Source organism: Bidens hawaiensis, unplaced genomic scaffold (assembly GCF_021521415.1).
Source record: "Bidens hawaiensis isolate Kalapana, Puna unplaced genomic scaffold, B.hawaiensis_p1.1 tig00004282_1, whole genome shotgun sequence".
NCBI lineage: Eukaryota > Viridiplantae > Streptophyta > Magnoliopsida > Asterales > Asteraceae > Bidens > Bidens hawaiensis.
This window is the reverse complement of record NW_027491257.1, coordinates 2,055,051-2,068,052: the sequence shown is the minus strand read 5'-3', so window position 1 is coordinate 2,068,052 and position 13,002 is coordinate 2,055,051. Positions and strand designations below refer to the sequence as shown.

The following is a 13,002-nucleotide window of genomic DNA, read 5'->3' as shown; positions in this document are numbered from 1 at the left end:
CTTTGTCTCGGGAACCCACCTCTAACTAAATGCTAATGCGTATAGGGTCAGTCAAGAAGGCCTGTCAACAGTACCTGGCACTTAAAACAGTGACTACACCCGACACATGACATGGACGAATCCATACTATTTGACGTTCAATTGTTCGATGGCGAATCTGTTTCCTTTGCTTGCGATTTGGGTAGGAAAATAACAAAGAGAGGGAAGGTCTCCAATGGCACCTTGACCTTCAATGATGTCATCCTCGTGAAACAAATCAATCACAACTTGCTTAGTATCTTTGAGACAAGAAATTCTCCACTTTATTTACTGAGAATGAATGTTTGATCTTGAAACCAGGTTTTAAAGTCCCTAAAGAATAGATATTGATGCGTACTCCGAGGCACAATGATGCTTATATATTAGATATGAGAAGTTCATACTCACATCAAGCTGCTTCATGTCTGATATCCAAAGTCTTAGAGAATGGTTCATCAATTTGGCATCAACGTCTGGGTTATGTCAACTTTAAGAATTTGAACAAATTGGTAAAAGGAGAGCATGTGATGGGCGGCTACATATGGATTTGTTTGGCCCAATTCAACCTTTGGAAATAGGCCGAAAAGCCTACTGTCTTCTTGTTACTGTTGATTTTTCCCGTTTCAGCTGGACTTTCCCTAACACATATAAATATGTACAAATAAACTGAACATCACCCATCAATAATGAAAATTTTAATTTTTCTTTAGTAATGAATATTTTTTTTATAAAATATAAAAACTCTAAAAATTGCTAACAAACATTATAAATGTGCCAATAATAACTCATATATAGATTATAAAAAATGTTCAAATTATACATAGAATTGTCTAGTAAACCCAAGTCAATTAATATTTTTAAGCATAATACTTAAGTGAAAATTAAATAAAAGAATAAAAACATCCATCGCCTCAACGACCGATAAATTATGTTTCTATCTACCAAACGACCATCCTCCTCGACGCAAGTTTGCCCAAGGCTTTAACCATCGCCTTACCTGCTGCGTTTAAACCAAATGACAACACATGTCCTGGGGCAATGGGACCATTCCATAGGCTCTCCATGAACGGAACAACAATTGCAGGGACAGAAGTAGAATCAGTGTTGTCAGAAACACTAGCAAGAACTTCATTTGCAACAGTTTCTTTAGCAACAACCTTTATATTATCATTTGATGAGAGAGGTGTGGGAATGGACTTGACCACACTAGGTTCTGCCTGAAGATTCACTATAGGCTCCTGTCTGATTTGGGTCAACATTGATAGCCGTTATGAATGAAGTATCCGAATCTGAATCAAAAGCATCTTCGACGGTTACCACGTCGGTTGTATCTTCTGGTTGAACTATGGGATCAGCTGCAGCAGGTTGAGGTGCTCCAGGCCATATAGGATCAGCTGCAGCAGGTTGATCAGCTACAACATTCATTAATACTATTAATACTGACGGAGATACCGAAGTAGGGACTGGAGCAGCTGCAGCAGGAGGGGTAGAGATACAATGAAACTGATTGAACAAACCATCATAATCAAATAAACAATTAGGTCCCGTGTGTGCGTGCGGAAGCAAAAAAATTTTCCTATGGGGTCGGGATTTTTTGGTGCTAGGCTTTTTTCCGACGTCAAAAGTTTTCGGGCCAAATTCATATTTAATAATAAACAAATACTACATATATATTATAAATGTTTCCTACACATTTTCATGTTTTGAAAACTTTTAATAACATCTTCAATCACGACTTCCAAAAATAAATTATTTTCAAGATAATAAATGCATGCATCATATATATATATATATATATATATATATATATATATATATATAGTCGTCACCCATCTAATGTCTGTCTGGATCGATTGAAGGCTTATCAAAGAAAGAGTTGTTTTCTTTTGTCCAATTTTGTTACGATCGTTTGATAATAAAATTATTTATTTGTAGAATAACAATCCAATGGTTTACAATTAAAAAGTCGTAACAGTAATCAGTGGCGGATCCATGAATTTTTTTTGGGTGGTTCACTACTTTTATATGTTTCAATTTCACCGAGTCGGGTATATAAAATTTCGGGTCGGTTTGAGGTTCGGGTCGGTTCGATGGTTCGGGAAAAGTTCATTACATAATCTTGTTTTCACCATCATTTTAGCAAGATCGCCTAAGCCACTCAAGTTGGCAAACCGCTTATCTTCTTTCACGTTAGTAATGTAGTGGCCAAGTTCATATACAAGCTTCTCCTTTTCATCAAAATCAAAATCACATGGATACATCTCGGCCAAGTTTATCAAGTTTACTTTACTAAAGGCACTAAAATTACAAGACGGGCTCAAAGAACTCATATTAGTAAGCAATTTAGTGGTTACCTCATTAAAGCGGCTTCCAAGCTCTTGAATTTGCATGTCGAGAACCGTGTTGAAATTATTAACCACATAATGATGACGATTGGTGATACCGGTCTTCTTTCTTTTAAATCTCGGGTCAACATTCTCTTCATATTCAAAATACCTACAAATCAACAATTTCAAACTAACAAATTTAAAACTAAGAAACTAACAAAAACTAACAAACTAACAAATTAAAACCAATAATCATTAAGGCTTTATTTGAAATAAATAAAAAAAATAAAGGTATTCACATAAGTTTATTTAGTGAAATAAATAAAAAATAAAGTTACAATTACAAATATCAAAACAAATTTTCACTCAGACAAATCGTCGAACAGGTGGAGGGCATCCCTGGATTCGGGAATCGTCATAACTCATAAGAATTAAGAAGGACTGGGTTGGATCAATATGAATCGGATAACTAGAATACAACACTCTCTTTCAAAAAGATTTTCACAAAGCAAACTACTTTCAATAATCATTTCGAATGGATTAAATAAAATGAATCATACAAGAAGCAAAAAAATACCTAACAGGAGGCGGACGGCGGTGTGCCACTGCCGGACTAGTGAGCAGAGCAAGCAAAAAAAGGTTTTTGTTGGAATTGATTTTTATGGGGGCAAGGATTGGTTCAGGGGTTTGAAACCAGTGACTGATTCAATCAGAGGCGGAGGCGGACGGCGGTGTGCCACTGCCGGAGTGGCTGAGCTGAGCCTGAGGGTGGAGCGGTGGACAGAGGACAGAGGCGGCTGCAGCTGCTGAGGACCATGAGGACACGGATTGGTTCAGGGGTTTGCCTGCTTTGCTTATCAGCTTATGTTATAAAAAACCCTAACAGGACTTAGGGTAACTTAGTAAAAAAAAAAAAAAAAAAAACTGTTAAAAACGGGAATAGAACCTGCGACCTCCGGGTTACAAAACCCACAAACTACCATCCGGGCAAGCACTTTATATGTTTTTAAGATGGTTCCTGTATAATTTATAGGGTGGTTCCTTTATTATTTTCTATATATAAATACACTATAATTTCGAAACTCGGGTGGTTCCGCGGAACCACCCGTTACTACCGTAGATCCGCCCATGACAGTAATATTCTCATAATAACTTTCTATTCCTCCAATTAATTCTAATTACAAAAAGCATATAGATTATGTAAAATCACTCATTCATATAAATACATATTTTTAAATTTCTTCAAATGTATAAACATATATACTTACCTAACGATTTTAATAATTTACGCTTGTGTGGTAAACGAATCGGTAGTCTAGTTATACTTAATAGGTTATACCTGTTTGAATCAATGTGAACCGGATACACCTCCCTGTATATTCAAAAATTAAAAATCTCATCAAATAGATCAGTTACATCATCAACTACATCATCAACTACATCAACTACATCATCAACCACAACTTCAACTTTATCAATTACAACTTCAACTCTGTCGATAAACTTTTCCAGCGCTAGGGTACATAGCGTATCGGAAATTGTATCAACAATGTTCTTGATGCATTTTCCTTCATGCCTGCACAATCGATACACAAGGAAATACATATTATGTAAACTATAACCATATGTTTGCCTAATAACTATTCATGTCTAATTCATTCGATATGAAAAGCTAAAGGCCACCACCCCCGGGTTTCATTTGATCAAGTTATTGGGGCAGGCAGGTTTGGTAAATTTTACAAAGGTACACCGAGTAACACAATATAAGTCGCTATAAAATGTGTGAATCAATATTCAAAGCAAGGGCCAAGGGAATTCATGGCTGAGACTTTTAAGTATGGTTCAACTTCAACATAAGAATTAGTTTCACAATTTTGGAGGTTTAAACAGATGCATAGTTTTGGGAAAAGACTGGTAGTTGTATGTTTAATTTACAATGCGTGTTGTAATGGAACTCAACCTGACCGGACCACAACTGAAACCTGAATAACCAAAATGTATTCTGATTCTCATCGGTTACTTTTGCTAGCATAAAATACCTGATTTTCAACAATTATATGCATATAAGTTTGATATTGACACCTTTAGTTACAAGTATAATCGAGTATAGAAAGCAAACATATTGAGTATAAAACAAATATCTAGAAATCAGGAGAAGAAAATTACCCGCTCGCAAAGTCATTAGAGACCCATCCAGAAAGGTTGCCAGCCTTTACCAGAGCTTGTCTCCATGATTCAACTTTGTGCTTATTCCCACGCTCATGTTTGGTAAATGCCTCTCCATATATCCCATTTTGTTTTCTAACATCTGACGGATCAACGTCATAAAATATGGGCATAACGATTTGCCCTGTGTATTCGCTGCACTCTAAAATATGTGCAAGCTCGTCCAAACACCAAGATGAATCAGCATAGTTTTTAGAGAACACAATAATTGCAATCCGTGATTTTTGGATAGCCTTCAGGAGGGCTGGACCGATTGCCTCACCTCGAGCAAGTTTTACGTCATCCTTGTACGTGTCGATTCCTTCTCGTACAAGAGCCTCATAGAGATGATCCACAAAACCCTTACGGGTGTCTTCTCCTCTAAAACTTATAAACACATCATGTTCCCATGATTGAGAGGACAATGAAGATGCCATTAATTTGTGTATTGAATTTGTTTTAATTAGTATAAAAGCGAGCAATGGAAATGAGATCCAAAAAGAGAGAGGGGGTTTGAGTGGCTGAGATGTGAATTGGTCTGTATTAAATATTCCATCAAGTCAAGAAAAGTCATACAACGTAAACTTCATAACTCCTTCAAATAATTTAAAGAAGTCCGTGTTTTTTTTTCTAAAAAAACTAAGGGTCAAAAGAGGCTGAAAAATTCACATTAAATTTCTTTGTTCTTTTGTCTTTGTTCAGGGTTGGACCTAATAATTTAAAGAAGTCCGTGTTTTTTTTCTTTGTCTTTTTTTTTTTTTTTAAATAATCGAAGTTTTATATAATTTACTATAAAACGATTACAATAAAGTGGCAGGCAAACGGGCAACAAGCTGCGCCGCAACCCCCTTTTGAACAGAAACAATTACAATTTGTCTTTTGAATTAAATTAACTTATTATACCTATAAACATTAAATGAGTTTATTTAGCAATTAAACTACATTATAGATTAAAGTGTATTAAAAGGCCAATTAAGTACTAACAAAAAAAAAAGATAATGGCATCGTATTCTTACTTTGTTTTAGGCCTTCAAAATAGTTGGACTGACCTGTCTTTGTTTATATTTTTTTGATGACCATTTATCAAGACCAAAAGTAAACGGAACGTAAATAAGAAGGATCAATGACTGGTCAATGAATGAATAAACCAGAAAACAAAGAAGTAATAGGGAGTGGAACGCAGTTCATCTAGAAGAAACGCGTCGAACAATTACTCAACTAGGGACGTGTGTGTGATTGTGTGTTGACTTTGGGTGACCCAGTCCACCTCTTTCATTTCTAATTAAATTTCCTTTTTATCAATAAAAATATGTATTTTTTTTAAAATTTGATTTCAAATCATCATTTTTTTCTCAAAAAAAAAAAATAGCTTCAATTTTTTTTTCTCCTTTTCAAGCAACCTTCTTAAGACATTTTTTTTGTTTACATAAATCATGATTACTCAACCTTTTTTTTTCTTTTCCATTTTTAATAAATCTCAACTGTATAAAAATAAATAAAAGGATTCTATAGAATTTTCATTTTGAAACAACAAAAAATTGTAAGGCAATTACTAACCCGCCCAACGCACCGATTTTGGGCAGAATAGCTGAAGACATCAGCATATGTAATCAATAGAATACCGCAATAAGGTCTCTAGTATGTATCTTCACATGAGAAGCTGCTCACGACCACCGCGAATGTGGTTCAAACTTTTGTTGAGTGTCTGGCTATATATGTTTATTATGTGTTCATAACAAACCAGCTCGGAAAATTAGTTTTCTTCACATGAGAAGCTGCGGCACATTCTTGTATTCTGCAAGGCCTACAAAATTAGTTTTCTTTAGATCGCTAAGTGGCTAGTTTATCTACAGTTAATTTCATGTGTTAGTAGGTAACTTATGCATAGTTTGTGCGTGCAATCCTTGTGACCACTTCTCTAATTTTTCTTACCTGCATTAACAGCTTCGTTTACATCAAATCTTATAAAAGACTAGGATGGATAACACCACTGATATTTAAAGATGGTGAGTTACAGATATTTAAATTCAGGAATTAACTAATTAACACTTGTTAGCAGATTATTAAAAAACGACTTTGTATCTTGTTTTAGTGGAGCAAAGAATTCCAGAAATAGAATCATATGAAGGGAATATAACAAGGTCAAAGAGTGGATTTGTACTCAGTAATCATGAAGATATTTTTACTTCTAAAGTTGCTGATTCAGCCTTTGTGAAGCATCAGCTGTTTGATGATGCCATCTGCAACGAACTGTCTTGACAATTCAAACCCGCTCTTTGTCATGCGAGCTGTTTAATTCAGCCTTTGTGAAGCATCAGCTGTTTGGGTGTTATATAAACCTATCAAAAGTTTTATTTGTAGGTAGTAGTATGAATTCTGTTCTTGTTTCTTATTAATAAAAAGAGTTGCATAAACGTTTTATGCAATATCATGTTTGGTGTTCTTGATTCACTTGTCTAAGGTCATTAGGAACCTTCATAAATAATTTAAATCATAAATAATTATAGGTGAGTAATAAACTTGTGAAGTGTGAATAAATATTTTGGAGTAAATGAGTTTTGGAAAATCAGAAATGATTAATTTGAGGGCCTTATGTGCCAATTCTGAAACTAAAGCAAAATATACAACGGTCAAATTCTACGAAGATTCATTCAAATAGGCAGTATGCAAGTATGAGAAATTGGTAGGTAAGGTACCAAATTATTGCTTAATCTTTTAACTACAACAAACCATACCTTGAAATGAACATATGAAGTGTTTGATTCGAGAATGTACAATCGAATATCAATCAATTAGCAAATCAGAAATTGAAGTGTTTGAAACTTACATTGTATCAGAGAACAACGTGAAATCGTAGAACAAAAGCTAGTCTTAAAATCCAAGAAGCGGTTAGTAATGGCAATCGACTAAAAACTCTAACCTTCATAATTGATTACAATGAGATGAAAGACCAGAACATTATTAGGTTTGTTATGAGCTACACATGAATACCAAGTCAAAAGTTGTTTTCACTGCAATTAAAAAAAATAAAAAATTTGAGGTGACCATTCAATCTTAATTTCAAAGGGCTTTGAAGCGTCTTCGATCTTAAATGTCTTTTTAATTCCAGTCTCGTCCCAACATTCTAAGTAGTCTACTGCTCTTTCCTTCGATTTACTGTTCCTAGGAACAAGCCCTACTTTTAGATTATCCAAGCCATGAAACTGAAATGTGATATGAGTGTATGTAGTGTTCCACCATGAGGTGTGCCTCAATGAACCAAAGGGTACATAACCCACCACCTGTGGCCAATCCGTATAAGATTCTGGATACTTTTTATACTCTTCTAAGTGATCGTGATCTAGTTGAGAATCCATGGACAACATCTCCTGCTTAATAACTACGCTACACCCATACATATTGCAAGCATCAGCAGATAATAAAAATCCACTAAAGTCATTATGCCAATTTTGTGGAAGTTGCAATGTGATCATCGTGATTATTTCTCTACAAGAATTTGGCGGATACACACACGGATGCACTACACTCCAAAAGCGATCTTCAAGTGCATTAATCTGCATTTGAATTATGAGGAACACTATTATTATTATTACATTTTATAATGCATATAATAAGGTTTGATCAATTTCAAGAACAAGCTAGATAGAAGTTATACCTGAAGCATAGAATGTAGTGCTCTCTCAATACCAATCAACTTATCCTGATTGTCTCTCATAAGGGAGACTTTCCATAACCATTTAAAAGTTGATAAATCTCCTACACTTTGAAGTGAGTTACAAAATTCTGCTATAAGAATAGCTATGCTTGATGGGAGATCCGGCAGTTCTATCAGGTTTCTACAAAATGACAACTTGAGGAACTTGAGACATGGGATTTTGGAGAGGCTGGAATGTAATCGTGAAAACCGGTTATGACTTAAGTCTAACATTTGTAGGTTTATTAATCCACTCATATCGGATGGCATGTCACCATCTTCCAATTTGCAGTAACTAATATCCAACTTTCTTAAAAAACGTGGAAATTGAGGAAGTTTCCGAGTCACCATTAAAGAAAGCTCTTCTAAACAGCATTCCTCGTCAAAAAGATCCCCTGCTGATTTCTCAAGTCGCAATCCAGAGAACTTTAGATATTTCAAACGCTTTAAGAGATGGAAGTTGCCCTCTATCCATTTTAGTTTGGAACATTTTCTTAAATCTAAAAAAACAAGGTTGGTACAAAATTGCCCAACCGAAGTTGGGACTAATTTTATACCAGTTTCATCCACATGAAGGTTTACCAAGCTGTCCATTCTTGTTTGTATATCCGGAAACTTTTTAAGTTGCTTGCACTCAGAGAGCACAAGAGTCTCCAATTTTTTCATGTGTATGATGGGTGGAAACGATTTAAGTTTGTCACAGCCTTTCATATTCACCCAAACAAGCCTTTCGTGATATCCAATCGATGGATGAATCTCTTTTAACTGTACACATTTCTCTAAATTCAATTTTTCAAGACATGGAAGGCCTTTAAAATCAGGTGTCATCCTTAGGTTCCTTGAATCATGGAGATCAAGAATTTTTAAACTTGGCAGACTCTGTTGTAAGACAAATACGTAAAGTCAAATAGGGATATTTATTTATAGGTCGGTATGCGCATAACTCGGCAACAGTACACGTGTAACGCGCCATCGAACCGGTAACCAGTGCCGGTATGCACATAACCCGATGCCGGTACGTGCACAACCCAATATCAGTTGGGTAAGCGGCACGGTATGTGCATAACCAAACATCGGTATGTGTGTAACACAATATCGAATGCTTAATCAGTGGCAGTACTGGCGCAACCTGACACCGAATGGGTATCCGGCCACGGTACACGCACAACCCAGAATCAGATGCGTTACCAGTGCCGGTATGCACATAACATGGAATCGGATGTGTAACCAACACTAGAAAACGTGTAATCAACGATTGAGTATTGGCATATAAATAAAAATAGGAAAAAAGTTAAAATGAGATCAGATTTACAAATACAAGAGAAAGAAACAAATTGGAAAAAGTTAATTACAAAACATATAACATATTTGAATATAGATAAAAAATAGAATTACGAACCGTACACCCTTTCCAGAGTTGTTTCAGTTTGCTCATTTCTGGTAGGAGTGAAGATGCCGGATAGTGTTTCCAATCAATACACCGAAGTTTTTTCATGTTTGCAATAACATCAGGAAGATGTTGATGGTTGGGAAGCGAAATGGTCGACCGAAAAGAACGATCTCGCAAAGACAATGCCTCTGTCTCCTGTGTTAATTAATAAAGGGAACCAAATTTTGTTAACAACAAAAAAACGTCAATAGCAACACATATATAAAATATTTTTTTGGCAAAGTTAATCTGACCATTGACGGTGCAGCTGCCCCCATAGTACATAAGTAATCAATATCTTCCATCTTCCAAATTCTGCTATGTTTTTCAGGATTATCAGGGTGTTCCCCTCTAACAATGTAGTGGGCCATTTCTTCTACCAAGTCATGCATATCAAATATTTCATCTGAAACTTTTATAAGAGACTTTTGTGCCAACACTTTTATCCCTATATGGGGCTGAAAGTTACAAGTATGAAGCACCGACATTGCCTCATCTATCTTCACTCTCCTATAGAAACATGCGATATCTAAGAATAACTGTTTCTCGTCAGGTTCAAGTCCATCATAACTAATTTTAAGTCTCTTTGTAACATCAGGATATGGGATGTGTTTTAACTTGGCCAAAACACTTCTCCACTCATCCTTGTCTTTGTCGTACAGAAAAGAACCTAAAATTTCTAGTGCTAATGGGAGCCCACCAGCATAAGAAACTACATCTCGTGAAAGCTTCTCATAATCTTCTACAGGTTCATCTTTCCCAAATGCATGTTTATTGAAGAGCTTGATAGCCTCGTCATGTGATAACAAACTCACTTCATATATCATGTCGGCTTTGCGGGTTAGCAAATGCTCATCCCTGGTTGTGATTATTATCCTACTGCCCTCACCGAACCAATCATGTGAACCTGCTAACGCCTCTAGTTGATTGCGTTCATTAACATCATCGAGAACAACTAAAACACTTTTGCAACCTAACTTTCTTTTTATCATATTTATTCCTTCCGTCTCACTCCCTATCACCTCAGTTGTTTTCGTAACTAGAGATAGTAATTTTTCTTGCAACTTAGTCAAACCATTCTTGCTTGATTCCTCACGAATATTTTCAAGAAGACAACAAGCTTCGAATTGGTGAGAGATTTCCATATACGCAGAAGATGCAAGAGTAGTCTTACCCCCACCCCCAACTCCCCATATTCCAACGATACACACACCACTGGACCCAATTTTTAACTTTGATTTTAAATCTTGCAAGCGAGTCTCTAGTCCAACGAAGTCTTTATTAACATTTGTAATTAGGGGAGGCAATCTACGGGAAATTGTTGCAACAATGTCCTTAAGGCATGATGCTTCATGCCTGTATAGATACATAAGGAAATACATATTATATAACGAATAATCATATGTTGCCTGATAACTAGTTATGTCTATTTCATACAATATGAAAACCTAAAAGCCACCGCCAACATGATCAAGTTATTGAGAGCAGGCATGTTTGGCAAATTTTACAAAGGTACACCAAAGTAACAAAATAAGTCGTTACAAAATGTGTGAATCAAGATTCAAAGAGGGGTTAAGGTAATAATTAATGGGTAAGACTTGAGTATGTTTAATTTACATCGTGTGCAAATATAAAATACCCAATAAACACGAACCCCATTCACAGTCACATCTACGTAGGAATGATCAGTTATCGGGTGAGAATAAGCACAAACCCGAAAAAGATACCCAAACAAGCCTCATGGTTGTACCTGACTAGGATAGTAGGATGAGCCCCACTGACAATCACATCTGGTGAACTCTCCTTTTTTCATTTACTCCAAATCTCAGATATATAGTTAATGTGTTACGTAAGCAATTAAATTTTATTATGAGATTAACAAACTAAATATTCATTTCAACCTTTTTATTTTTACCTCAGCCTTTTGAATTTGAAATTTGACTAACCAGAAAAAAAGTAAGTCAATGTCTCAAACTGATCTATTTATACACAAATATGTGATACTGAATTACATGTGTAAGAGTTAGAGAGAGCAACATATCAAGTATAAAAAGTTTTTTCTTAGAGAAAAAGTAAAAGAAAAATTACCCGTTTGCAAAATCCTTAGGGACCCATCCAGAAAGGTTGCCAGCCTTTACAAGAGCTTCTCTCCATAATTGAACTTTGTGCTTATTGTCACGCTCATGTTTGGAAAATGCTTCTCCATATTTCCCATTTTGTTTTCTTATATCCGATGGATCGACGTCATAAAATACTGGCATAACGATTTGCTCTTTATTTTCCATGCACTCTACAATATGTGCAAGCTCATCCAAGCACCAAGAAGAGTCTGCATAATTTCCAGAGAATACAATAACTGCAATCCGCGATTCTTGGATTGCCTTGAAGAGTGCTGGACCGATTGTGGCACCCCGAGGAAGTGTTTGGTCATCCTTGTACGTCTGGATTCCTTGTTGCACAAGAGCTGTGTAGAGATGATCCACAAAGCCCTTACGGGTGTCTTCTCCTCTAAAACTTATAAACACCTCATGATTCCATGATTGAGAGAAAGTGGCAGAAGTTAAGTGAGGAGAGGACGATGAAGATGCCATTGATTTGTGTATTGAGTATTGAAGTTGTTTGGAACTAGTATAAAAGCAAGCAGTTGAATCAGGTATAAAAAATAATGCTAATACATTTTTCTTTTATAAGAAAATAAAGGATTAAGACGTTATGAAGATTAAAAATATTATAATTATCGTGAATCTCGACGGATGGAATCCCCATCACACCTAAAGTATTCGGTGTTGTTTTGTTAAAATAAACAGAGGATTAAGACGTTATGAAGATTAAAATATTACTAGTTATTGTTGATCTAGAGGGATTAAAATAATGCCAATACATTTTCTACCAATTAACTATATTATCAAGTAGCTCAAATAATTGAGGCTCCAATATTTTTTATGTTTGTTGACCATCAATCAAGACAAAGTAAATGTAACATAAGTATAATCATCGATATGGGTGCAAACGAGCCACCTCATTTAACTTATACAGACTCGATTCGAGCGCTATTTTCGAAGCTCGAGCTAGGTTGTGAGTAGATTTTCAAGCTCGAACACGTCTTGATTCGACTAGTTTATTGTTTATCATTTTTTTTACTATTTTTATATATTTTTTTCTATTATAATTTTATATATGAAATAATATATATTATTTAGTTATTCTTATTTATTTATTCATAACTTTATATATATATATATATTAATTAATAATTATTAAATATATATTCTAAAAAATTATATAAATGACAGACTCGTTGAGGCTCGCGAGCCGGCTCGTTTATTAAA

At 35.3% G+C, this 13,002-nt stretch overlaps 1 protein-coding gene across 1 annotated transcript; it reads right to left on the bottom strand.

Moving 5' to 3' along the window:
• Positions 1 to 7,529: 7,529 nt before the first annotated feature.
• LOC143626087 (TMV resistance protein N-like) lies at positions 7,530 to 12,277 on the bottom strand. Its single transcript, XM_077096258.1, has 5 exons — positions 11,762 to 12,277; positions 9,892 to 11,029; positions 9,644 to 9,829; positions 8,206 to 9,123; positions 7,530 to 8,104 (listed from the first exon to the last, which is right to left on the bottom strand). Exons 1-5 carry the CDS (start codon positions 12,262 to 12,264, stop codon positions 7,568 to 7,570), a joined length of 3,282 nt encoding a protein of 1,093 aa, XP_076952373.1. The 5' UTR covers positions 12,265 to 12,277; the 3' UTR covers positions 7,530 to 7,567.
• Between the last annotated feature and the right edge of the window lie 725 nt (positions 12,278 to 13,002).

What these genes read in the sequence shown, in the direction of transcription:
- LOC143626087 (XM_077096258.1), bottom strand. Translation starts at nt 12,264, where the DNA reads ATGGCATCTTCATCGTCCTCTCCTCACTTAACTTCTGCCACTTTCTCT. An exon ending in CCTAAGGATTTTGCAAACGG is followed by an intron (nt 11,030 to 11,761) that starts GTAATTTTTCTT and finishes GTATCTATACAG; the next exon opens with GCATGAAGCATCATGCCTTA. An exon ending in CAAAAAAATATTTTATATAT is followed by an intron (nt 9,830 to 9,891) that starts GTGTTGCTATTG and finishes TAATTAACACAG; the next exon opens with GAGACAGAGGCATTGTCTTT.